We start from the raw sequence: 23,317 nt of genomic DNA on the forward strand, positions 1-23,317 counted from the left end.
TACTCATAAACATGTTCCTGCCGTGGGCTTTGCTTTCTGTTCGGCTTTTGTTATTTTTGCATACGTTATGCATATTTTGTACAATTTTTCATTTTGCATTCAGTTCTATTTTTTTCTTCTTATTCTCTCGCTCCTCTAAAGAAATTGAAAATGTTGCCGGCCAACTGAAGCTATGGAAGGCAGCTTGGGCGAAGCCCTTGGCTTTTTGTTGGGCGGCGACTACGACTTTATATTAACACTTGAACATTTTTCGGGCATTATCATAAGCTATGTTTGCTCGTGATTGCTCGCCTCAGCATTTATTGTCCCCTCAGCTATTGGCAGGCCAATCTTCGTGAATATTTGCTGAAAATTCTATCACATATTTGGAATTTGGCTTGGACAGCACTTTTAGCCATTTACCTGAAGGCAATTTCATGTGTGTTTATTTTCTGCATATTTTATGAATAGTTTTTGATTTTTGATTTTTGTTGTTGCTTTGTTTTCTTCCTTCTATCAAATATTTTATGTTTATTTTATGGTCAAGTTCTGCACTTTGAAACACTCAAGAAATATTTTATGACTTATTCAACGAAAGATGGAAGTGCGCAATTTTTCGATACATTTTTTGCATTCCATAAACTATGTATCAAGTATTTTCTTGAATATTCATGTTTAATTTAAAGTACAACTTGAAATTAAAGTAAAGATGCAATTGCATTCAATTGATTACCTCAAAGCTGCACAAAGATATACACTGGCATTGGTTATAGTCGCACAACTATAATTATTAAATTTATATATATTTTTTCATTTAAAATTGACTCAAGTCACGACTCAACTCGAGTCTCTTACGTTTTGTTACCCTTGCTTTTGATTGTCTTCAATTCATTTATTTATTTTTTTTTGAATCTCGAAATTTGTTTTTAATTTATTTGTATTTGCTGAGGCATGCTGAGCACACAAACACCTCTTTTCACGGAACACACCCACGCCCATCTGTCCCCTCATTAATATGCAATAATATTTAAGTACAGTGCCTGTTGAGTTAACAACTGTGTAGATGAGAGAAGTCCATTTGGCGTTTCACAACGCTGTCTATGATATGAGACCCGGGCTTTCACTTTCGCTCTGGGGCGTAAACAAATACGCGACTGCCACGCGTCAGTCATTAAATTAGAAATCCAGGAACGCGCTCAACCCCAATGCGGCTTTTGAACTTTACAAGCAGTTGCCGCCGTATGCGCTTTACGTTTTACGTTTCACGTTTACGTTTTTGTGGGAAGGCGCACAGCTGCTGCAGCGGGTGGGCGACATGTAAACAACTCGAGACTCAACTCCAGCGCCAACGCCAACTCCAGCGCCAGCGCCAACTCCAACTCCAACTCCAGTGCTGGCTGTGCCAAAGTTTTGTCAGTTAACATTGCTAATGAGAACGCCGGCTAATTAATATAAAATTTACACATATTTATTACGGAAATTGGCAATTATACAGTTTTTCAAGCGTTTTCCTTAAAGGCATTGTAGCTAAATATATTGGAATTTTCTGAATCGTTAAAATCATGAATAGACATCGTTGCGTTTTTCAACTTCTTTACCTCAGCGTTTTTCATAGTATTGAAAGTATAGCAAAACAATTTGGCTTTTGGAAGTGGGGTCATAGTCACGAAAAGATTACTTTTCTTGTGCGTTGCTAGCGCTTGCTATTGAAATAAAAAAATAATAAATAAATTAAATAAGTTAAATGTTTGTCAAGTAATTGTTTTAAATGCGTTTTCTTAAATTGATATAATACAATATAATTTAATAGTATTTAATATAAATTCAAATATACGAAATACAGCAAATTTGAGAATTTTTTAAGGTCTTTGAGCTATGGCCGATAAGAAGGATATTGGATAAGTAAGGCATAAAACCATAGAATATATAGAATTTCAGTCTCTGGTTCCTTCCGCTTTTCCAAATTGTCACAACATCATTATACTCTGAATTAATATTTACCATGGTACAGATCAAACTATAGTTTTTACCTACTGAGAGTGCTATAATAATCATATGCGACCTAACTTACAATTTAGGTTTCAGTTAATGTAGGGACTTTGACTTACAACAATCAATTTCTTTTGCATTAACAGGGGTAGACTTTCCTCATCCAGAATATATCCCGATGGCAACTGTATGTCTATATTCGTGCCCATATACGCCTTTCGTTTCCTTCCAAAGCGCTGAACGCAAAACTTGATTTGCAATTTATCAATGAATTTTATGGTTGCATGGTACAATGTTTTGTTACTTGTATCCTCTCCAAGAAATTCATAGCTGCAGCGCACAACAAGGTTCCCTATGCCATCGGCTTCGAAATTGATAGAAGAGTTAACTATGTCTACTTCTACAATTTGCTCAGTCCATTCATTTATACTATTGATGTACACCTTTTTACTCTCTTCCCTCGAATTTGACCACAACGATAGGGTTATATCTGCTTTAAGAATCGGTATCGTATTCAGATAATCGTAATAGGCCTGCTCTGCAATAAAGGACTCATAACAGAAGACATTGAACATTGGGCCGAGGAACTGGTGCGTTATCCACTTGAATATTTTAAGCTGCTGTTCAGGGTTTTGTAGAGTAACTTCTCTGGATAAAATACGTCCAGCTGTTTCAAGGTCACGCCGATATTGTATCCAGTTATCATTTTCTTTTGGAATTTGCCATACAACTGGGTTAAGTCCGCGCTTGGCTTCCAAAAAGTAATTGAATTTCTGATTCATATTAAAGGTAACCCACGCATGGGGCTTTTTCAATGCGATCAGACGGTTGGAAAATTGCAGAACCTTTAAGACTTCGATATTTAGCTCCAGAGTTGATAAATTTCGTCGGCTAGGTGTATAGCAATTCTCTAGGATCTCTCCGTACGGTCCACGTTTGCTTAACACGAACTTCTCACTTTGTTTTATAAATTTCGGTTCGTAGATTATATTTGGTAATTTCTCTAAGTAATTTAAGTATTGTACGGCATACGCTGTCATCCATGTTGACGTACAGTTCGCCATCTCATTTTGAACATGCAATCGGAATCCTCCATCCGCATGACGCACGCGCATCAGCGATTGTAGGCCGCCGATCAACTGCTCCCTTAGAAACTGCTTATAGTCTGGTGAACACCATGTAGCATTCATTACATAGTTATACAACAAATACATGGACATCAGCTTGCTAATTATTTCCTCGGTATTATCCTCTTCTTCCAGAAACTTCACATTTTGCAACCTTGGTACAACCAAGTGACCACTTATATAGCACTTGATGCTCGCTTCGGATGGTCGGCCCTGCAATTTTATTGTGCCTTTCATAGATTGGTGTCGGAGTGTTAATACTTTATATCTAAAGAAATGCTGGGTCCTAAATTTAAGGTTGAGCAGAACGTCGATCTCTTTAGTTATCTCATGGTTACCACCATCTGATTCTATGGTAAAATACAGTACCATTTTTCCTCGCTTCTGGGCGCGTATTCTGAATATTGTTTTTTTAGTCTCATTTACCGCTAATTTGATCAATTTGATACTTAAACTGCTCTTGGATTGTCCCTTTAGCCTAAGCAATTTGAAGTGTGGAGTCGGCTTAAGTCTTATATCGAGTGTTAACGCTGTACCAAACCAGTTAGTACACAACAAAGCGACTTCAAATTCTTCGCCTAAGGTTACAATAAGGCAGAAAGCAGAAAAATCAAATTAAAAAATTGTATTAATGTGTATAATTTAGTGTTGCCTACCACGTTTTACGTTGCTGGGAGCCTTCACAGTGTAAAAAATATCGCCGATGGTTTTTACATTCTTAAATGGTTTTGGCGCTAAAAATGTTAGCCCCATCTCAGGATGAATTGAAAATGCGCTCATTCTCCAGTCAACAGCGGATTGGGGCACCGTGGTATGCCATGCTGTCCAATCAGATTTTGTACTACATTAAAAGTATTATAGAAATTACGTATACAAATCATATTGATACAAACTTACTAATCTATGCTGTTAAACAGCCAAATATCGTTAAAAGCGTCGGGTAGCTTTGGTACACGACAACATGCATAGTTCGACTTTATGGAATCGTTATGTAAATTCGTTATTTCATGAAATTCTGGCCTCATTGCAATTGTGTAATTAAAGCTCTCCACTGGCTTTGACAATCTAATAGCTGGAATAATGGAATGGAATAAAAAAAAATAATAAATTAAGAATATTTGCAGTCGAGCACTACCAACAACATAATACTCATTCACGGACCGAAAAAAGGTGATACTTGTTTTCTTTTCTTTTTAACTAGTCGGAAAGTAGTCTAAATATTTTCTCTATTTATTTCTTGGTAATTCCATAGACAAGACCGAGAGTAATTAATTCGACAAGTTTTCCCTTTCTTAGAATAAGACAGGTACAAATAGGTGTAGATTCAATTTATGCGGTGATATAGCTCTGAAATAGTAAATTATACCGTTTTACCCGATCGTGTATCGATAATATCGGACACCAAGATGGACATTTCACTTCGTGAATGAGTATAAGAAATCATTTTAAACATACTGTGATTTTTGCTGGAACTGTTGTGGGTATTCGACAGAAATAATAATCCCGCTCCTATAACAGTTTGACGTTCGCTCAGCATTATATCGGACGCCATCACGGATGATTTTATAAATTCGAAATAGTCTTCACGAAAATCATTATCCATATTTTCACCAAGTACATAAACTCGATTATCCATAGCAGTAAGGCCAACGTAGGAATTTTGTCTCGCTTTGATATTGAAACTGATCTCTATGCCAGGCTTCAATTTGTCGGGTAAGTCGATAAAGACCTTTGAAGCACAAAAGTTATTTAAAAGTCCATTTCTTGTGTTTAATGGCACACTTACACCGTCGTGATGTGATAGCGACACCTTAAAAATTACATATTGTAGGCATAAGGTCATTGATGGAATGTGCACATAGTACAAGAACACATAAAAGGCTGGCAGCAATCGCTTTTTTAATTCAACTTGGATTTCAAAACGTTTTTTCGTGCTATCTGGAAGGACTTTTTTTGAATCTAATATACGGCGATTATATACCACCATAGATACTGCACTCTCAATCTCGTGGCTCACATTGAAGTAGACTAACTCCATTAATTTCATTGGTCTAGCGGGTTTTTCACTGAATGCCAAGAGTTTATTGACAGACTGGTTATTTATTTCGAAGGAAAAATGTATTTGCTTTGAATGCCTTACTTACGTAGGGCCCTTTTCCGGTGGATTGGGTTGGGTAGAGTTGCCGCCATCCTCATTCTTGGTCCAAATTGTTACCATCCATGTTTTGTTTAGATATTGTTGTAATAACCCCTCATAAATACTTACGGTTATACGTAGCTTGCCCGCATTTACGTCTTTTAAGTCATCTTCGAATGGCTCTAGGTGGATATTGATATTGGCTGTGCCATTTTCCATTTGGTTCAAAGTTTGTACAACTGGCGAAGTTTTTGTTTTATTTTCACTTATTAGTTCGGCATAAATAGTAACCAGGCTGTTGACAGGGCCATCAACATCGTGCATTGCATGTACCACTAGCTCAAATGTGTGGTCACTTAATTTGACTTCTCTTGGAACAGTCATATCTATTTGCATCATCGATAACCTATATTTTTCGACCTTTATAGTGGCGCATTCCTCATTGACATGGTAACCATTTCTGGCACAAATGCGCCAAAAACCAAAATTGAGATGTGAGCTGAGTCTTAATTCACCTTCGTATACTCCATGTTTTAGCTCAAGATTCCTATAGCCTTTGACATGAAATCCTTTGGAGTCCTCAACCCATATCACTGCATTCTCATCTGCTTTTATGGGCAACAGACTCTCATTGTGAAAGAATGCGCGAAATTGTAGCAGTTGTCCAGGATTATAGTAAGCCTTGGGCGTTTGTATTTTAACAATCCCATTAAAGTTACGCCATTTCAAGGTCGTTGAGTTCTTCAGATAACATCCCCGTTCGGTGTCTACCTTTAGCCAATAAGTACCAACATCTATTTTCGGAATATTAAAGTCATACGTTGTGGTTGGAAAGTATGGAGTTAGATTCAATTGCATGCTCAAATTGAGGTTGGGACCGCGCAGATGGACATGATAGCTACACAAATATTTGCAATTGTAAATGCTCATTGCAACCTTATAGGGTTGATACGAGGAGATGGTATAAGGTGCCACCAAAGTATAAGAACTGTACCAATAATGTTAAAAAAAAGGTAGTGCATTAGACGATATTAAGTGGTTCATAAAATATTATTAAGTAATTGATAAAGTTAGTAATTAATTTCGCTACACATCTTAGACAATAGTTATTGAATGTATATTATATTTTTATTTGTATTGTACAAGGCAAGGCTTTGCTATAACAATTGGACATCAGTAAGCCCCCAACCACTTGAAATCCTCATAGCTTTTAATGGAGATTGGTACTCTTATTAATTTTCTACCTTTCTGTTGTTATAGTACTACATCTGTACAGGCTCTATACTTATTTAATTATCAATAACAAAAAACTTGAGTTTTTTAAATTTATTTTGTTTTGCGGGATCAAGCAATGAACGTGCTACGCTTATATTCAAACGTTGAAACAGCTTGAAATTGAATTACGAAATCTATAATTGGCCTTCCGGGTGTAGTTTTATTACGTGGGTACAAACAGATTAATTTTTAATTTTTTCTTTTTTTTACTTTTTCGCCAAGAGAATGGAGTACAAGCGGAAAATATTACACCTATACCCAGCGCATTTAAATTGAGAAAATGCCAGAAGAAAAAAAAAAACTGATTTACTCTAATATGAATTAATGATTCGAATGAATTAGTCATTTGTATGTTCTAGCCAAGCACTTCCATCTAAGCTTATCGGATGTGCTTTTCTGGTTACTAACTTATAGTTATATTCATGGCCGGATTAGCTCTTAAGGGGACCCTAGGAGACCATCAATTGTGGGCCCCTTTTCTTTCACGTTCGTTCCATTTTTTTTTTTTTTTTTTTCGGGAACCCTCTAAAATCAGGGGCCTCAGGCAACTGCCTGCACTGCCTTTTTGTTAATCTGGCCCTAGTTATACACCAACTTAACTTGAAATGGCACTTACAAAGGCTCATTTGTGTAAATTTTTGCGTGCGCTGCTCCACTCTCCAGCAACAACAGCAGTAGTGGCAGGAAATATTTCAAGATGCCATAGTTGGGAGCGCTCCAAGACGTTCTACATTCGTTCATAGTTAAAACAAAACTGATCGCTCCGGCCGCTGCCCATAATTACATCTAATTATATTTCTCTGACATGTGTTTTGCTTTGGCTGCTGCTGGCCGTGGAATTGCCCATTAGACGGCTGATGTAATTTAAATTTGGTTGTAAGGAATAAAGTCCAGTCCACGCTTACCGATTTAGAGAGTCTACCCACGAAATCGGTGGCATAGATGCATTGGAAGTCATGGTGTAAATGCTGGAAATGAAAGTAAGTGATCTGCGAATCATGAATAGAGACACTCCAATGCGACCGAGACCGACACTCCTCACTCTAATGGAAGTCTTCGTGCACTTCAACAGAATAATTAATACCAGAAAGGATATCAGCGACAAGACGAAACTGATATAACTAAAAATGTATCTCTAAGTAGACGGTCAACGAGCCATAAGGTATTTCTCAATTGGAGTGGGCAAGTACAATGCAGCGTGGCAATATTTATGCAAGCGGTACAAAGGAAGGAAGAATAATGACGCCAACGTCACAGCTGATGGGTCGACAGCATATCAGGCTGCTTGGGATGCAACTGTGCTCAAAAAGTGGGATTGCAACACACCGACAAGCACCCACATGGGAGGAAATTTAACTAATGAACAAGGCATTAAAGTTAAAATAGTAATAACAAAAACAGATATTGGTGGAGACAATAGATCAATAAAAAAAATGCCTGGGTTCCACCAATTCCTATAAAGGATCCGGAGAACAAGGCAGATGAGGATGTGAATGGAATTTCGGCCACATTTTCGACATCGACGTTATATCAACAGATATCCAATTGAAAGTTCGACCTATGGATGAAAATCAAACTTCTGCACAGGCTACAACGTCAATGTGCAGTAGTAGCAACATATTAAAGGGAACTACCATGATAACCCTTGCAATCCCAGCGTCAGAATATGTTAGAGAAGAGTACTGAGCCTTAAAAATTCGGCGATAATATACGAATAACTAAAAGACCCGGAGACGCGGAGTCTTTCAAACTCAACGATAAGATAGGAATATGTAATGCTGATCCTTACACAATGCTGAGCCTTACACACTCAGCAATAGACGCACTATGCATGAGTCTGGGTATATAAAGATGAATACATAACTAAACACCATCATAGTCAAGTGTATTTATTCAATTATTGTGATTTGTGCTGGAAGTATGGCGGGCATTTGACAGAAATAGTAATCCCGCTTCTATAACAGCTGGCTTGTTGCTCTGCATTTTATCGGTCACCATCACGGATGATTTCATAAAATCGAAATAATCTTGAAAGTCCATATCCATATTTTCACCAAGAACATAAACTCGATTATTCAAAGCAGTAAGGCGAACATAAGCATTTTGTCTAGCTTTTGTATTGAACATGATATCTACGCCAGGCTCCGATTTGTCGGTAAAGACCTTTAAGGTACAAAAGTTAATTCAATGGTCATTTTTTGTGTTTAATTGCGCACTTACACCGTCGTTATGTGATAGCGCTACCTCTAAGAGTGTAGATTGTAGGCATAAAGTCTTCGATGGAACGTGCACATAGTTCAAGAACACTAAGATGGTTGGAAACAATTGCGGTTTCAATTCAACATGGATTTCAAAACGTTTTTTCGTGCTATCTGGAAGGACTTTTTTTGAATCTAATATACGGCGATTATATACCATTATAGCCACTGCACTCTCAATCTCGTGTCTCACATTGAAGTAGACTGTCTTCATTGATTTCATTGGTGTATCAGCTTTATCACTGAATGTCAAGAGTCTATTGAGAGATTGGTTATTTATTTCGAAGGAAAATACTTACGTAGGATCCATTTCCGATGGTTTAGGTTGGGTAGAGTTACTTCTGTTTTGTTCTGGTTTAGTTAACCTACCATGAATACTTGAGGTTATTTTTAGCTTGCCCGCATTTAATTCATCTCTGAATTCTTGTAGATCAATATTGATCTTTGCTGTGCCATTTTCCATTTGGATTAAACTTTGTACAACTGGCGAAGTTTTTGTGGTATTTGCACCCATTAGTTCGATATTAAGAGTAACAGGGCTCTTGACAGGGCCATCAACAGCGTCTATTGCAGGTAACACTAGATCCAAGTTGCGGTCACTTAATGTTACTTCAGTTGGAATAGTCATATCTATTTGTATCCTCGATGCGTGAAATTGTAGCGGTTGTCCGGGATCATAGTAAACCTTGCGCGTTTGAGCTTCAAGAATCCCATTAAATTTACGCCGTTTCAAGATCGATGAGCTCTTCAGATAACATCCTTTCTCGGTGTCTACCTTTAACCAATAAGTGCCAACATCTAATTTCGGAATTTTAAAGTCATACGTTTCAGTTGGAAAGTATGGAGTTAGATTCAATTTCGTGCTCAAAGTGAGGTTGGGGCCGCGGAGATGGAAACGATAGCTACACAAATATTTGCAATTGTAAATAGTCATTGCAATTCTATAGGGTTGATACGAAGAGATGGTATAAGGTGCCACCAACGTATAAAAACTGGAGAAATAATGTTTGAAATTATACGACATTAAGTAGTTCATAAAATATAACAATGTAATTGTTAAAGTTAGTAATTAAATTCCTTACACACATTAGACAATTGAATTTATTATTTTTTTTATTTTTTCTAAGACATAACTTGTTATGGGCTTAGGTTCTCTTATTAGTTTTCTATCCTTATGTGAGTATAGTACTAAATCTGATGTATAGGTTCTACACAAAAATATGTAAACAAAAATTGACAAAAACTTATTTTGCTTTGCGGGATCAAGTAGTTGTACTAACGGAACCAAAACTGCTACGCAACGCTTATATTAAAAGGCTGAAACAGCTTAAAATCTAATTAGAAAATTGGCCTTCCGGCTGATGTTTTATTATACGGCTCCAAACAGATTAATTTTTAAACTATTTTTTACTTGTTCACCAAGTGAATGGAACACAAGCGGAAAATATTACAGATGCGCTATTACTTTAAGTGAGAAAAAGGCCAAATACAAAAAAAAAAAGGAGTATACATCGGAACAAAAAAAATATATAATATATAAGGGATTGATATAATATCAAATACTCACAGTGAGACCTGAAATTTTCCTAAACTTCATCTCCTACAGTTTGCTGTTCTTCAGCTAAAATCTACAAGTTGTTAGCTGATCGAATTTGTTAATCCGGCCCTGGTTATACACCAACTTAACTTGAAATGGCACTTACAAAGGCTCCTTTTTGTAAATTTTTGCTTGCACTGCTCCACTCTCCAGCAACAACAGCAGTAGTGGCAGGAAATATTTCATGATGCCATAGTTGGGTGTGCTCCAAGACGTTCTACATTCGTTCATAGTTAAAACAAAACTGATCGCTCCGGCCGCTGCCCATAAGTACATCTAATTATATTGCTTTGACATGTGTTTTGCTTTGGCTGCTGCTGGCCGTGGAATTGGCCATTAGACGGCTAATGTAATTTGGATCTGGTTGTAATTCAATCGGATGCACTATTGCATAATTGAAACGCCATTTGGGGTAGCTGGGCCAAGTCGACTTTAGCAGGAGACTTGATGCTTGCTGCTGTCGCCGTTGTTGTTTGGCTGTGTTTTGTTTTGTTTGCTTGTTTGCTTGTTTGAGGCCATCGTCCACATCAAAGTGGTCGATGCTTTAGTCCTTGTCTTTGTTGTTGTGGTTGATGTTGTTGTCGTCTCCTGGCTAATAAAGCAGCACTTAGGAACTCACAGAGGCAAGCGACGCATCCATTGCCATTGCCATTGGCAGGCAGGGCGGTTACTTAAGTCCTCAGCTCTATGAGCTCCGAGTGCAGACTGTGCGTGTGCGTGTGCGTGTGTGTGTGCGTGTGTGTCTCTGTGCGAGTGTGTGTATGTGTATGTAGTGACTGTGATGCAGTTATGCGCATTTCCGCTTGAGTAGCTTCTATTCCTGACTTGCTTTGCTTACATTAAAGTGCATATACAGCGGTCATGAATGTGTGTGTGTTTGAGTGTCTGAACACATACAGAGATATTCATAGACAAATTTGCGAGGGTTGAGCATACGCAATTGCCTAAGAAGCCTAAGACATCCAAATATTTATTATGTTGCTGTAGATTTGGGCAACTATGCAATGAAAATCCGGACAAGAATTCACTTTGGGACTGCCTTGGATGAGAACGTCGCTGGTCAGCGCTTTTGTATATGAAATGAATTTTATTATCTAGTTGTATCATACATTCGATTTCAGTCAACAAGATCTCTCCCTTCAATTGCCTGTGCTAAAGAAATTCAATACATTTGCTCAGTCTTCTACAACAGAACAATATTAACTGAATATTCATTTATATTTTTATATTATTTACCACTTGAATATGCTTTGCTAAAAAACAAGAGTTGATATCGCATTGTGATGTATTTGATTGGGTGCAGCTTCTTCTAGTACTCCTGCATCTTATGTTTCGCACGCAAATACAATAAACAACATGCTTATAACTATATGATCGCCCCACCTGTATTTACAATAGTTGGACAGTGGCAAAAACACCAAGGACCGACAGCAACGCTATACAAGCGCAAAGACACACACGCACACAGAGAGGCAGAGCGAGCGAGAGAGGGATGGAGGGAAGAGAGAGACGGACAAGCACACACACACACTGTTGCCCTGTCACTCATTTATTCAGTCAAACTGTCAATGCTACAACTAGTTTCAATCTTTGTATTTTGCGCTTTCGCCTGCAATTGGCAGGCGGAGCAGCATTACATTTGCTTGATTGAACTTGTGCCCTGCCACTGCCCTAACTAACTTGCCCAGCTACGGCTACGGCTATGGCTACCGTTTTCCGATTTCCTTTCCAGTAAGTGCTGTAAGTGTGTGTGTGATTGTGCATTGGCATTTTCTGTGAGCGCCATGCTGACAGCAGTCGAAAAGCTTGGCAAACGCGTGGACTGAACTTGGCCAAAAACCAGAAAAGAGAAACCAGTGGCAAAGCCAGTTTGTTACCTCAGTGGGTGAGATATGTTGTTAAATGCATAAACAGTCAACCCTGACCCAAATTCGATGCACAACGAGAGGGAGTCCGAAATGCTAGCACAGACATAGCCAACAGTATTTTCGTAGCATACTTTATAGCGCATACAATTTAAAGTGCACTTTTCATCAGCAGCACCAGCACCAGCAGCAGCAAACGAAAAGTAAACTTGAAAAATATATGTCTAGTTTTTTTCTTTTTTTTTTTTTGTATGTTTATTTGCCGCTTCTCAACTCATAGCTTAATCCGCCAACTAGAAACAACGACACAGAGCAACGAAAGACAAACTTTCTATACACTCACCAAATACTAGTTTACTTGATATTCGCACACCATTTGTGACTTACGATTGACTTCAGATGAATGATGAACATTAAAAAAATATAAGCATTAGAAAAGGAATAATGTAAGATTGTGTAAAAGGATGAGGAAACTAAGATTATGAGCATCTTATAATTATTTAAAGATCTAGTATTGTATGATGTGTAAAAACAATTCAAATTCCATTTGGAATCTGTGCAAGAAATATGTATATCTTTAAGGATTCTATTCCCATAGAAAATATGTAAATATTAATATTATTATACTTCTATTAAAATATATATATATAATAGTTTGATTGAAGAACAGATATGAATTATGAATGAATGGATTGTGGACTTAAAACACAGTAATATAATATAATAATAAATATTATGAAAAAGGGAAATTTCATCTTTAATCGATATGAGACACATGCGCTCGCTCGTTATTATATTTTTGAATCGAAAGTGTCTACATGTTCGGTGTTCAGTTAGATTTTTGCACTTCTGCCTTTGGCTCTTACGATTTTCAGTTGCATTTATATGGCCCATACATCTCAATTTGTGCGACTTGCGAATTGGGTTACTCTTTGGTGTCTGGGCCCGAGCAATAGACTCTGACAGTGTGACTCTAAGAGCTAAGAGCGGGGCTTGTGGAGCGCGGGCGGGGCTGAGTTTGCTTAGCTGAAATTTCAGTGACTGTCAGTGGTGTTCTTGTTGTTCTTTCAGAGCATATCAATTAAGTTGGCATTGGCTGCTGGCTGTAGACGGAGAGTCAGCTTATCATTTGCATGGAAATTACCCTAACAACACACACACACACGCACAGAGACAAGCCATTCGATCCCAACCGGGCTGGCGACCAACTTTATAACTTTAAACAAAATCACAGCATGGAAAAACAATGTGAAACGCATAAAAACTGAAAGAGTTGAGCAATTTCTTCTTTTCCCATATTTTTTCCTTTCGTTAGAGACAAAAAAAAAAAAAAAAAATAAGAAAAAAAAAATACAAAATACCGAAAGTTTTGCTCTTTTAAATTCATTTAAACGCTTTTAGCACTTTTCACGCCAACCAACCAGGATGTCTCCTGCTCGTCTGGAGCTTTATGGATGGCCCAGAGTCGACAATCGCCTTCCCACTTGGCCCCATCATCGCCCACCCATACAGCAACAAAGTTTCGTTTTGGTTTTTGGCTAAAAAAAAAAAAAATATATAGGTATATGTGTCTGGCTTCGTTCGTTGGTGATGGAAAATAATGGCAAAGTTTTTTAGAGAAATAACACGAGTGTGCTGAAACAGGCTAACTGCCGTTGACAATGTCCTCTATAAAGTGGAAATTAGGACTTGTAAAGCATTTTATTTGATTTCTTATTCGGGTTAATCAATTACTATCGCTTAGTTGTATTTGTGTTTATTTTACTGAAAGTTTCGCAGATTGACAGAATGAATTTAAGGACAGTAGGTCCTTCAATAGGTCCGCCAAGGCAACGACTGATCAAGGAGTAAAATGTGGGTGTTATAGAAAACTCATTTGATTATCGCCTTGGCTATTTAGGTTGGCTACACCTATATTCCTTTCATCTCTTCAATGTATCTCCATTAAGCAATGTACATAAAATCCGTCATAGTTCCTTAAATTTAAAATTTAACTGGTTGTCCAACGCTTTCCGCTCAAGTTGACTCGGCTTGGCCTTTGTTGTTGACCAAAGAGTCTCTGCGTTTAAATCCCCTGCAGCGCATTCATCCGCATGCGTAGAGCATGCCAATTGTGCAATTGTTGGAAAATTTCTTTTGCTAAAAACTTGTACGTTGCGATTTTTGTTTTTTTTTTTTTCAGTTTTATTTCTTTGTTTTGTTGTTGTTGTTGTTGCTGTTTTTCTTTTTGTTATTTTGTTGCTGGTCGTTTCTCACTTTTTACGCCCGTAAGTTTTGTGTGTTGCGGCTGCCAGGCTTCCCATCCGGCGGGCTCTGGGCTGCTGTCTTAATAGGTGTTGGCAATCATGAAGTTGCTTGCGGCAGCAGTACGCGAATCGGGCCAACAGCTAGCTAAAGACAGAAGCACAGTTGATTTTATTTTATTTTATTTTTTGACTCTGTGCGTGTGTGTGTGTGTGTGTGTGTATTTAGCCATTAGTCGCTTTGATCAAATATTTAAAGCTAATGAACAAGATGGGCACACTGCCAACTTGCAATAAACGAAAAGAATCAAACGGAAAATAAAAGACGAAACGCAACTGCAACTAAACTTGTTTGCCATCCGCAATGATTTAAAGCCGGCAAAGAAAATAGATATACAGCAGAAAAAAAGAAGACAAAACCAAAAAAAGAATTTGAGAAAAAAGCCTTTCATCGGCTGTCCTGCCCAAAAGGTGGTTCAATCAACCTGACAAATTTCAATCAGGCTGCGGTAAAAACTGGCTCACAGCACTCAGATAGAACGAGTCCAGGTTCAGCCAGATACAAGCCGAGTCACGCCATGGCACAATTAGGATGCCGTTGAAGTTTTGTCAATGAATGAAAAGCGTCTGCAACTTTTATTTAACTTGCCAGTGGCCGGGCACACAGAGCAACTCTGCTTGGTCAACAATTGCCCCGTCTCGAACGTGCACTCACGTACCGACCCACACACACAGACACGTAGAGCAGAGAGAAAGAGAGAGGGTGAGAGAGAGAGAGAAAGAGAGAGAGAAAGTGTGGGCCAGAGCTCAGGTAAATGGGTAAAGCAACATCTAGTGTCTCGTTGGTCTTAGCCATTTGTAGCAGTTAGTGTTCGGGTCCATACTAACTCCTGATGATTTCGACCTTTTAAATGCAGCTGACAATTGTTGTTTCAATGTGAGCCGAGCTAAAGCTCTTTAAATTGTGATACTACAGATACGATAGAAGTATAATAATAATAAATAATTTAGATTTGAATTTAATATTAATTATATAAAAATACTCCGTAATTTATTTTAGTTCACATACAAATAATATTAAATGTTATATTTCTATTTAACATATAGTATATAAATGTTATAAAATTTAAATTTTAATAATAATATAATATTTTTATAAAATATATATTACCTCTGATATTATTTTAGTTTACATGAAAATTATATTTTGAATAACTAAGATGTTCTATAGGCCTTACATATATATATATATAAAAAAAAATAATAAAAATTAATTCAAGTGAAATGTAATATAAATGTTGAACATATTTCATTTTAATTGGGTTTAAATAGGTGTTATATTTATAATTATATAACATGTATAATATAATTTGTAAAATACATGAATAATACATTTAAATTGAATTTTGTATGCTATAAATATAACTATTTATTCAAGCTATTATCGTATACTAATTTTATTATTATTTATTATCTTATAGATATTTTTTATTATTGTGCTAATAATAAAATAATATACATAATATTCAGTAATTTCAATTGAAATTTGATATTGCTAGAAAATAATTATTCAGTTTTTTAATTGAGTAAATTCTTTTTGTTAAATTATAAAATATTGAATATTGAATATAAATAATTAATTATTCACACAGCTGAACATATTTTTTTTTTAAGTATTATTTTGCTTATTGCTTTCTCTTGCTGTTCCCTCCAGAACGTTGTTAGGGTATGCAATTTGTACTCAGAGTTGAGTCACTTTTTATGTGGGCAATTGCTTGGGCACGAATATTGTGAATATTGTGAACTTTATTTGAATTTGCTTTGGCCTGCTGCTGCTCAGTCGCGTGCCAAAGTTAACTGCGGTCGAGGCGTGGTCAGCCGCAGTATTTCGCTCAGTGCATTCGCAAGCTGCACGCTGTCGCAGCGATAAGCCGCCTGTTCATTTAGTTCATTCAGCAGCGGCTGCTCTGCTCTGCTCTACTCTGCTGGTCGTTATCGCCAAACCGACTGACCCCGTCGCCCGCCGCGCTAAGCCACAACCACACTACGAGCGGCCCCCGTCGGCCTACGCTTGCTAATCGGACGGAGCTGAGCTGAGTAACAACGTTGTTTACATTGCGACTGCAATAAAAATTGACCCACGATGCGCCGCAGCAGCAGGCACAACTGCTGCCTCTATCGGTTAGTTCGCCATCGGAAGTATTCACTGGAAGATGTTCCATTTATCGCTGCACCATTGGGTGGCATTGCTGTGGCTTGTGGCCGGAGCTGCGGCTGCCAAGTCCCCAGTAGCCTCGCTGGCGGCAAAGGACTATCAGCTGGACTTTCTGCGCGCCCTCAGCGATCAGGCCGAGCAGCGCGCCGAGCAAAGCCTCAACGATTATCTGCAGCAACTGGAGCGCAATGCCAGCTTTAGCAACTACACTGAGCAACTGGCCGTGGCGCGAGCTTCCCACAAATTGCAGCCAAAGGTGTTGCTAATCAAACAGCTGCTGGATGCTCAACATCACACACAACTCGATTTGGAGCACACCTGTGTGCTGCGCAACCTGGTGTTTCTCGGCCGCCTGAGGCAGCAATTGCGCGCTGCTAGAGATGCCAGCACCCAGGAAATACGTCAACTGCGCGTCCATCGGCTCTGCCAGCAATTCGAACGGCCTGTGACGGAGCCGCGCAGACAACGTCTGATCAACGAGCAAACTGTGGGCGCAGCCCTCAACCAATTGAATGTGACGCAGAGCTCGATGAATGCATCCAGCCTGGATCTCGGCCAATTTGGGCAAGAGCTGTACGAGCGTGTGAAGCTATCGGGCGCCGAGATTATAGACAACTATGTGTTGATACTACGAGGCCTGCTGCAAGACATTCTCGATGCCGAGCATGCCGATCTGACGGACAATGCAACGCAACTGGAGCGGCTGCTGCAGCAGCTGGACAACATGTTGGCCATACCCGACTTCTTTGACAAGCGCCAGAGTGTCTATGAGTTTCTGGAGCGCCATCTGCATGCGGAGTACGAGCAGCTGCGCGAGAGCGCCAACGCCGATCAGCACATTACCGAGCAGCTGCTGGAGCAGCTGAAAGCGAAGGGCTTGGATCTGTTCGTCATCTTCCTGTTCAGTAACTTTGAGTTTCTGGAGCAAGTGCATCAGCAGTGGTCACAGCTGCTGCCGCAGACGCCCAGCCTGCTCCTCGACGACACACACCGGCTGCTCTATGACATACAACAGCTGTACGAACGCTTCAAACTGGACACGGAGAGCACGTCCAAGTATGAAGCGTATGCGGCAGCCCTGAAACGCCTGCACGAGCGCACAGTGGAACAGGGTCAGCAGAATCATCACATATTCGAGATGCTCAACAATGCTGCACAGAATGTTGGCAGCGTTACCTTCAATATGATCAAAGCCAAGTGCAAGGAGTTGCTCTGAGAAATATTTTTACATGGATTTATTTAAATGTATATTAATTTAAAATGAGGAACAAATTAATTTGAATTTATTACTTATATATAATGTAAAAAGCTGCAATAGAGCGCTGAACGACTTGAATTTTTAATATAAAAATTTCGGACCACATCGTCTCAGTTCGCATGGTGTCTTTTTCATATACATATGTATATTGGTTGATTTAACATACGAACATGCTATTATATTTGAGTAAAATTCCTGTTGAATAAAGGTAGCAGAAAACACGTTTAATGGAATATCAAAGTTTTTAATAAAACAAAAGGAAAATAAACAATTTATTTTCTTTTTTTTTTCAGGCTTGCATTAAATGTTATGCGCTTATCTTTATTATACAAAAAGGATTACAGTTTTTGAATAACTCTCAAACGCCACAATATTTTCCCATAGAGCTTGATTTGATTCAAAATTCGCTGCGTTTAAGCAATGTCAAATGAAATGTCGGAGCTTAATTATATTTTGTTTTGCAATATTGTTGCTGCTATTACTGCTATTTTGTAATATCCGCCGGAGTGCTGGGTTGCTGCATCGGATGTCGCTTTAATAGCGCTCCAGGCACTCCAACTTTCTCTCCCATTCAGTCAGTCTATCTCTCTCTCTGGTTCTCTCACTCTGTGTGTCTGTCTGTCTATCTCCGTTAACCCGTACATACTGTTTCTCCTTTGCCGCATTATGCTGATGCTGATGTGGTTGTTTATCTGATGCTGCCAACGGGCTAGTGGACCTGGCTGAAGCCTAGGGGCCAGGCTTCCAAACTAATGACTGTTGCTGCCGTTGTCGTTAGAGCGAGCCAGCTAATTAATTGCCGTCGTTGCAGGTGATTAGAACTTAAATGAGTTGCAGCATCGGCGGTCAGACGACCATCAGCAGCAGCAGCAGGAGCAGCAGGAGCAACACCAGCAGAGCACTAGAAACTAACGTCAAGCGATCCCCAAACGAAACCATAATATGCTTACAAAATCTGTTCAGCTCGACAGTTTGTTTAGCATGGCCAAAATTATATTTGATGTGCCCGACTGTGACGCGTTTGTCAATATGTTGAGAGTCGGAATCATTAGACAGACTGTATTGCATCTGAGCAAACAGCATTCACACAACAGTAAATACTCGATTCTAGCATCAATTAAATGAAACGTTTGTCAATAATATTTGTGCGAGAGTTGGAAATCAATTCATTGCTTCATAGTCAAGTCAAACACGTAACCAATATTATATTCAATATAACTCAATTGTTGTTTGTTGAGGTATTTTCGACTTTTCAATTACTATTCTCTTACAGCAATTCTGTTGAAATCAAATTACTAACTTTTAATTAAGACCCAGCTACATAGTTTATGTAGAGCGACCAAACTAGAGCGATGTCTTAAAGGTTATATTAGAGCAGCAGTTTTAGCTGTCGATAATCTGCGGTTGTTAAGACATTTATTTATTTATTTTCAATGGAATAGTTGTTATTAAAAAATAGCTTAAATTTCATCTCCAATACTTAGTTAATATGCCCCATGCTTGGTAATTGATATTGAATATTCAAAATGAATTCACAGCGCTTTAAATTAATCTACCTTTCATGAGTAAATATTTTATTAAATTAAATTATTATATAAAATTGTAATATATTTATTTATTCTTATTTTTTCTCGATTTCTATTTATTTATTTAATTTGTTTTTAATAAAAAAAATATGAATGTCACATATTTAAATATACACAAAAATCAATAAGAAATATATATTAAGACGTTGAAAGACGAACATAGAATATTTAATGAAAATATGTTTTTGTCAATAAAAAAATGTATATATTTTTAAGGCTATGAAAGACGCACACCAACTAGTTAGGTTAGAGGAAGAAATGGTTATACATAAAAAAAGTTTAAAGAGATGCTACAAATATTTTAAGTAAAAGCCGGTCTGGTAGGTGTTGAGGCTGGGGACAGCGGCATCTTCTCTTAGTTTGACTGCGAGGGCATAACAGTCTTTGGGCTGAGTGCCAATATGCCAAGCCTCACGAGGTATTTTTTAAATGAATGAATTTAAATATATAAAAAATAAAGTGCTATAATAATTAGAAATTAATATCTCTGTGTGCCAATATGGCCAGTTTAAATAACTCAAATGCCATTAAACTAGTCATATATTTATAAACTTATTCGAATATATTGTTCGCTTTCATCAGAATATTTTTTCCCATAAGAAGTGTTTTCAATTAAAAGCCCTCAAACATTCTACACAGTTTTTAAATATTTATCATATAAAAGAACTGCAGTTGAGTTCGGTAAAAAAAAAAAATAAGGAAAGTCATGCATCACGAGCTGTTTGCACAAATAGTACCTCTATACACACAGAGTAGGTTCATGAATAAAACCATTGATTTAGCCTTAAGCAAACCCAGTTTACACGAAGCTGCCAAACTGCCAAACGTTTGCAAAACATTTATCACCTTTAATGCTGCAAACAGTGCACAGCAGGGCAGCGCCAATTCCTTTTGGGCGTAGGTGGGTGTGGATGTATGTGGCATGTTTGACTCGTTGGGGATTTTGCCAATGGGGCCAATGGGGCACAGGCAGAGCCCATAACAAGTATCGTTAACAATTGCAATAGTAATAATAACAACAAGTATTGGCAGTCAGTGGCACAAACAATGCAACGAAATGCAATTTCACACTAGGCTAAACTGCAGCAGCGTCCAGCGCTTGAACTGGGATTGTGCGATTCAGGGGCCAATCCGGCGGACATTGGTGGAATGTTTTATGGGCATCGGAGCTCAAAGGCCATGCGGCATGAAATTTAATTATGATTTATTGTTCTGTTAGCCTTGTGTGTTGTCATAATCTCAGACTACAAACTTTTACGAGCCACTAATGCTAAACACTTAATTCATAGTGTATATATAATTTTGCCTTTGTTAGTGTCAAAACTTTTTCGCAGAAGCCAATGGGCTAATCGCTCTGGCTTCAATCTGTATAGCTATTAACTTTTAAGTGCTGCCATAAATCCTGACAGCTCATGCCTCGAGCAACAGCTATTTATGGGCGTGCCTATGTGGAATTGTAAAAGCACACAGAGCATATAGCATTGGCAATGGGAAGCGTAATTTGAGTATCTGTCTTAATTACGAATGTCTAAACAACCTGCATTCCGTTTCATTTCATTGCAGTCGTTCAAGAGGATCCCGAATTCACAGACGTCATTGACAATATAACAGTGCCGGCGGGACGTAATGTCAAATTGGCCTGTTCTGTTAAAAATCTGGGCTCGTATAAGGTAAGTGCTCCAAATAGAATATTCTGCGAAATGGAAAAGCATACTATAATTTAAATATAATACATATATGCAATGAATTAGCAAATTAAATTATATAAATTAAATAAAAAATAAATAAATAAAGTAGACTACTATTTAAATATAATACTTTTATTTATATTATATTAAATATATTTTATATTAAATCATAGTTTACATTAATGTATAAAAATGATTGGATTATCAAAATATTCAATTAATTTTTACTACTGAATTACAAGAATATTATATTTATTCTATATTTTATATATATTTTTATTATTTTATATTATATGTTAGTCTATAAAAACTAGACTATTGGGGATGGAAAGAAAATGTTAATGTGAAGCTTAAACTAATACAAAATTAAGTTATTTATTTTTAAAATATTTTTTTAATATTTAATAATGCTTAAAAAATAAAACCAAAACACTTTCAAAGCTTATTGCCATTACTTATGAAATAAATTTATTAAAGCTAATTTAAAAAAAAAACACACACACACACACACAAAAATTAATATATTGTGTGATCGCCCTTTTGATTAAACATCATTTTAAACTTATATACTTATATATAAGCTACAAGATTTTTTTATTAACTAAATGTCAGCTATGACATGCAATAAGGTTTTATCAGAACGAGTGAACTTTAACAAACTTGAAGTGATGTGCTCAGAGCGAACCTGCAGCACACTAATATGCCGCTGTCTAAGAGCAACATGTCCAAAAGGCGTACACCAACAATAACAGCAACTGTAACAATAACAGCAACAGTAACAGCAACAGCAACAGCAACATCAGCAATAACAAAAGCCAGTCAAGTGCTTGGAACAGCAACAGGAGACGACCCATGGCGAGTGGACTTGAAGGGCAGCGCATTGAGCTTGTTGTTGGCTTGCTCAGCTTCGCTCCACACTTGAGTTTTGGCATGAGTTGTAGTCCTAGTTGTTGTTGTCTCACATGTTTTTTGCTTAATATGTTACAATGTGTGCTCATGTCTGTCCCCAAGTCGGCGCTTGACAGCACAGCAGGGCCAATGCATTGGCAACTGTGTTGCTGCTGCTGTTGTTGTTGCTTTAATTAAGTAATTTGTGCTGCCAGTCCAACCAGTTGCCCGAGCACAAAAAAAAACCAAACTGTCACAAATGCTGTGCACATGCCGAGCACGTTAATCAGTTGCAGGTAATCATAAAATCAACTCTGCTCAATATGCATTGAGTGCTGCATATTGTTAGGCTGCACTTGATATGCATAGCACTTGCTTTGTGACGCAGCTCTCTTCCTCTCTCTATGTGTGTGTGTGTGTGTGTGTGGGAGCTCTTGAGTGCCCGGCAATTTAAATTTGCATTCAATTGAATTTCCATAATGGGCGTCGGCCGAAACGTGCATAAATTCTATTTGACACGAGATATTTGCTTCATCTTTTATCAACGAGCGCATGTTATGTGCTCGTAATAATTTTTATGGCCCTTAAGTTTGGCATGCAATTGCCCAAACCCAACCCCAAAGCCAAAGCCAAACCCGAACCCGAGCCCCAACCAACAATGTGCAGGACCCCAAGCGTCCAATACTGCCTCAGGTATGCTCAAAAGTTAACCAGCAGCAGCAGCACCGCCACCACCACTACCATTACCAACAGCACTACCACCAGCACCAACAGCAACAACAACGAGCAGCAAAAGGGAACTACGCGTAGCTGCAATAAAACGTGACTTTGCATGCAAAATAGTTGCGTAGCCGCTGGCAGGCAGGCTACAATGGAATTGATTTTTATAACCCAACGTCGGGCACATCAACTTCCTTGCTAAGCCTGACAAAATGCATTTGCCTATATATGTAATTGGATGGGCGCAATGTAAAAGTATTTGATTTATGTTCAGTTAAATATTTTATTTTTTGCTCAGATATTAAGCAAACAAATATAAAATATTTTATTATGTAGTTTATTTGTGTACTTTATCGCCTGATATTCAAGCTAGATATTAAAAAAAATATAAATTTGAAAAAATATATGAATACATATATAAAATGTATATATAGTAATAATATAGAGTAAACATATGTTAAAGTTATTCTAAATAGTATACATGTACTTATT

At 37.8% G+C, this 23,317-nt stretch overlaps 5 protein-coding genes across 5 annotated transcripts in view; 3 read left to right on the forward strand and 2 right to left on the reverse strand.

Moving 5' to 3' along the window:
• The window catches only part of Dna2 (DNA replication helicase/nuclease 2), a 48,714-nt gene extending 27,515 nt beyond the window's left edge, over positions 1-21,199 (forward strand). Inside the window, exon 4 of the mRNA XM_089256787.1 lies at positions 21,093-21,199. Within this exon, the coding sequence (XP_089112913.1) occupies positions 21,093-21,129 (37 nt within the window). The 3' untranslated portion in view covers positions 21,130-21,199. The remainder of the gene's footprint in view (positions 1-21,092) is intronic.
• Positions 1-23,317, forward strand: part of DIP-epsilon (Dpr-interacting protein epsilon) — an 88,521-nt gene that overhangs the window by 35,298 nt on the left and 29,906 nt on the right. The window contains exon 2 of the mRNA XM_089256789.1: positions 21,093-21,199. Within this exon, the coding sequence (XP_089112915.1) occupies positions 21,093-21,199 (107 nt within the window). The remainder of the gene's footprint in view (positions 1-21,092; positions 21,200-23,317) is intronic.
• LOC115563837 (CD109 antigen) lies at positions 1,426-10,624 on the reverse strand. The gene is made up of 9 exons (XM_089257841.1): positions 10,469-10,624; positions 9,065-9,757; positions 8,752-9,022; positions 4,882-4,905; positions 4,551-4,824; positions 3,993-4,167; positions 3,752-3,936; positions 2,088-3,673; positions 1,426-1,682 (listed from the first exon to the last, which is right to left on the reverse strand). Exons 1-9 carry the CDS (start codon positions 10,591-10,593, stop codon positions 1,479-1,481), a joined length of 3,537 nt encoding a protein of 1,178 aa, XP_089113967.1. The 5' UTR covers positions 10,594-10,624; the 3' UTR covers positions 1,426-1,478.
• Positions 5,236-7,297, reverse strand: LOC149091736 (thioester-containing protein 1 allele S3-like). Its single transcript, XM_089257000.1, has 2 exons — positions 7,124-7,297; positions 5,236-6,220 (listed from the first exon to the last, which is right to left on the reverse strand). The coding sequence occupies exons 1-2, from the start codon at positions 7,246-7,248 to the stop codon at positions 5,236-5,238; spliced, it is 1,110 nt and encodes a 369-aa protein (XP_089113126.1). The 5' UTR covers positions 7,249-7,297.
• LOC115563840 (uncharacterized) lies at positions 16,557-18,214 on the forward strand. The gene has a single exon (XM_030387401.2). It carries the CDS (start codon positions 16,684-16,686, stop codon positions 17,899-17,901), a length of 1,218 nt encoding a protein of 405 aa, XP_030243261.1. The 5' UTR covers positions 16,557-16,683; the 3' UTR covers positions 17,902-18,214.

This window comes from Drosophila navojoa, chromosome 3 (assembly GCF_054131105.1).
Source record: "Drosophila navojoa isolate 15081-1374.11 chromosome 3, UAZ_NAV_1.0, whole genome shotgun sequence".
NCBI lineage: Eukaryota > Metazoa > Arthropoda > Insecta > Diptera > Drosophilidae > Drosophila > Drosophila navojoa.

Excerpts from the sequence above, each read along its gene's own strand:
- LOC149091736 (XM_089257000.1), bottom strand. The coding sequence starts at position 7,248 with ATGAACGAATGTAGAACGTCTTGGAGCGCTCCCAACTATGGCATCTTG. Across the intron at positions 6,221-7,123 it reads ATTTACACAAATGAGCCTTT|TTCTTATACTTTGGTGGCAC; the intron begins GTAAGTGCCATT and ends TTATTGGTACAG.
- LOC115563837 (XM_089257841.1), bottom strand. The coding sequence starts at position 10,593 with ATGAACGAATGTAGAACGTCTTGGAGCACACCCAACTATGGCATCATG. Across the intron at positions 4,825-4,881 it reads CGCTATCACATCACGACGGT|GTCTTTATCGACTTACCCGA; the intron begins GTAAGTGTGCCA and ends TGTGCTTCAAAG. Across the intron at positions 1,683-2,087 it reads TGCAAAAGAAATTGATTGTT|CAAGCGCTAGCAACGCACAA; the intron begins GTAAGTCAAAGT and ends TTATTTCAATAG.
- LOC115563840 (XM_030387401.2), top strand. The coding sequence starts at position 16,684 with ATGTTCCATTTATCGCTGCACCATTGGGTGGCATTGCTGTGGCTTGTG.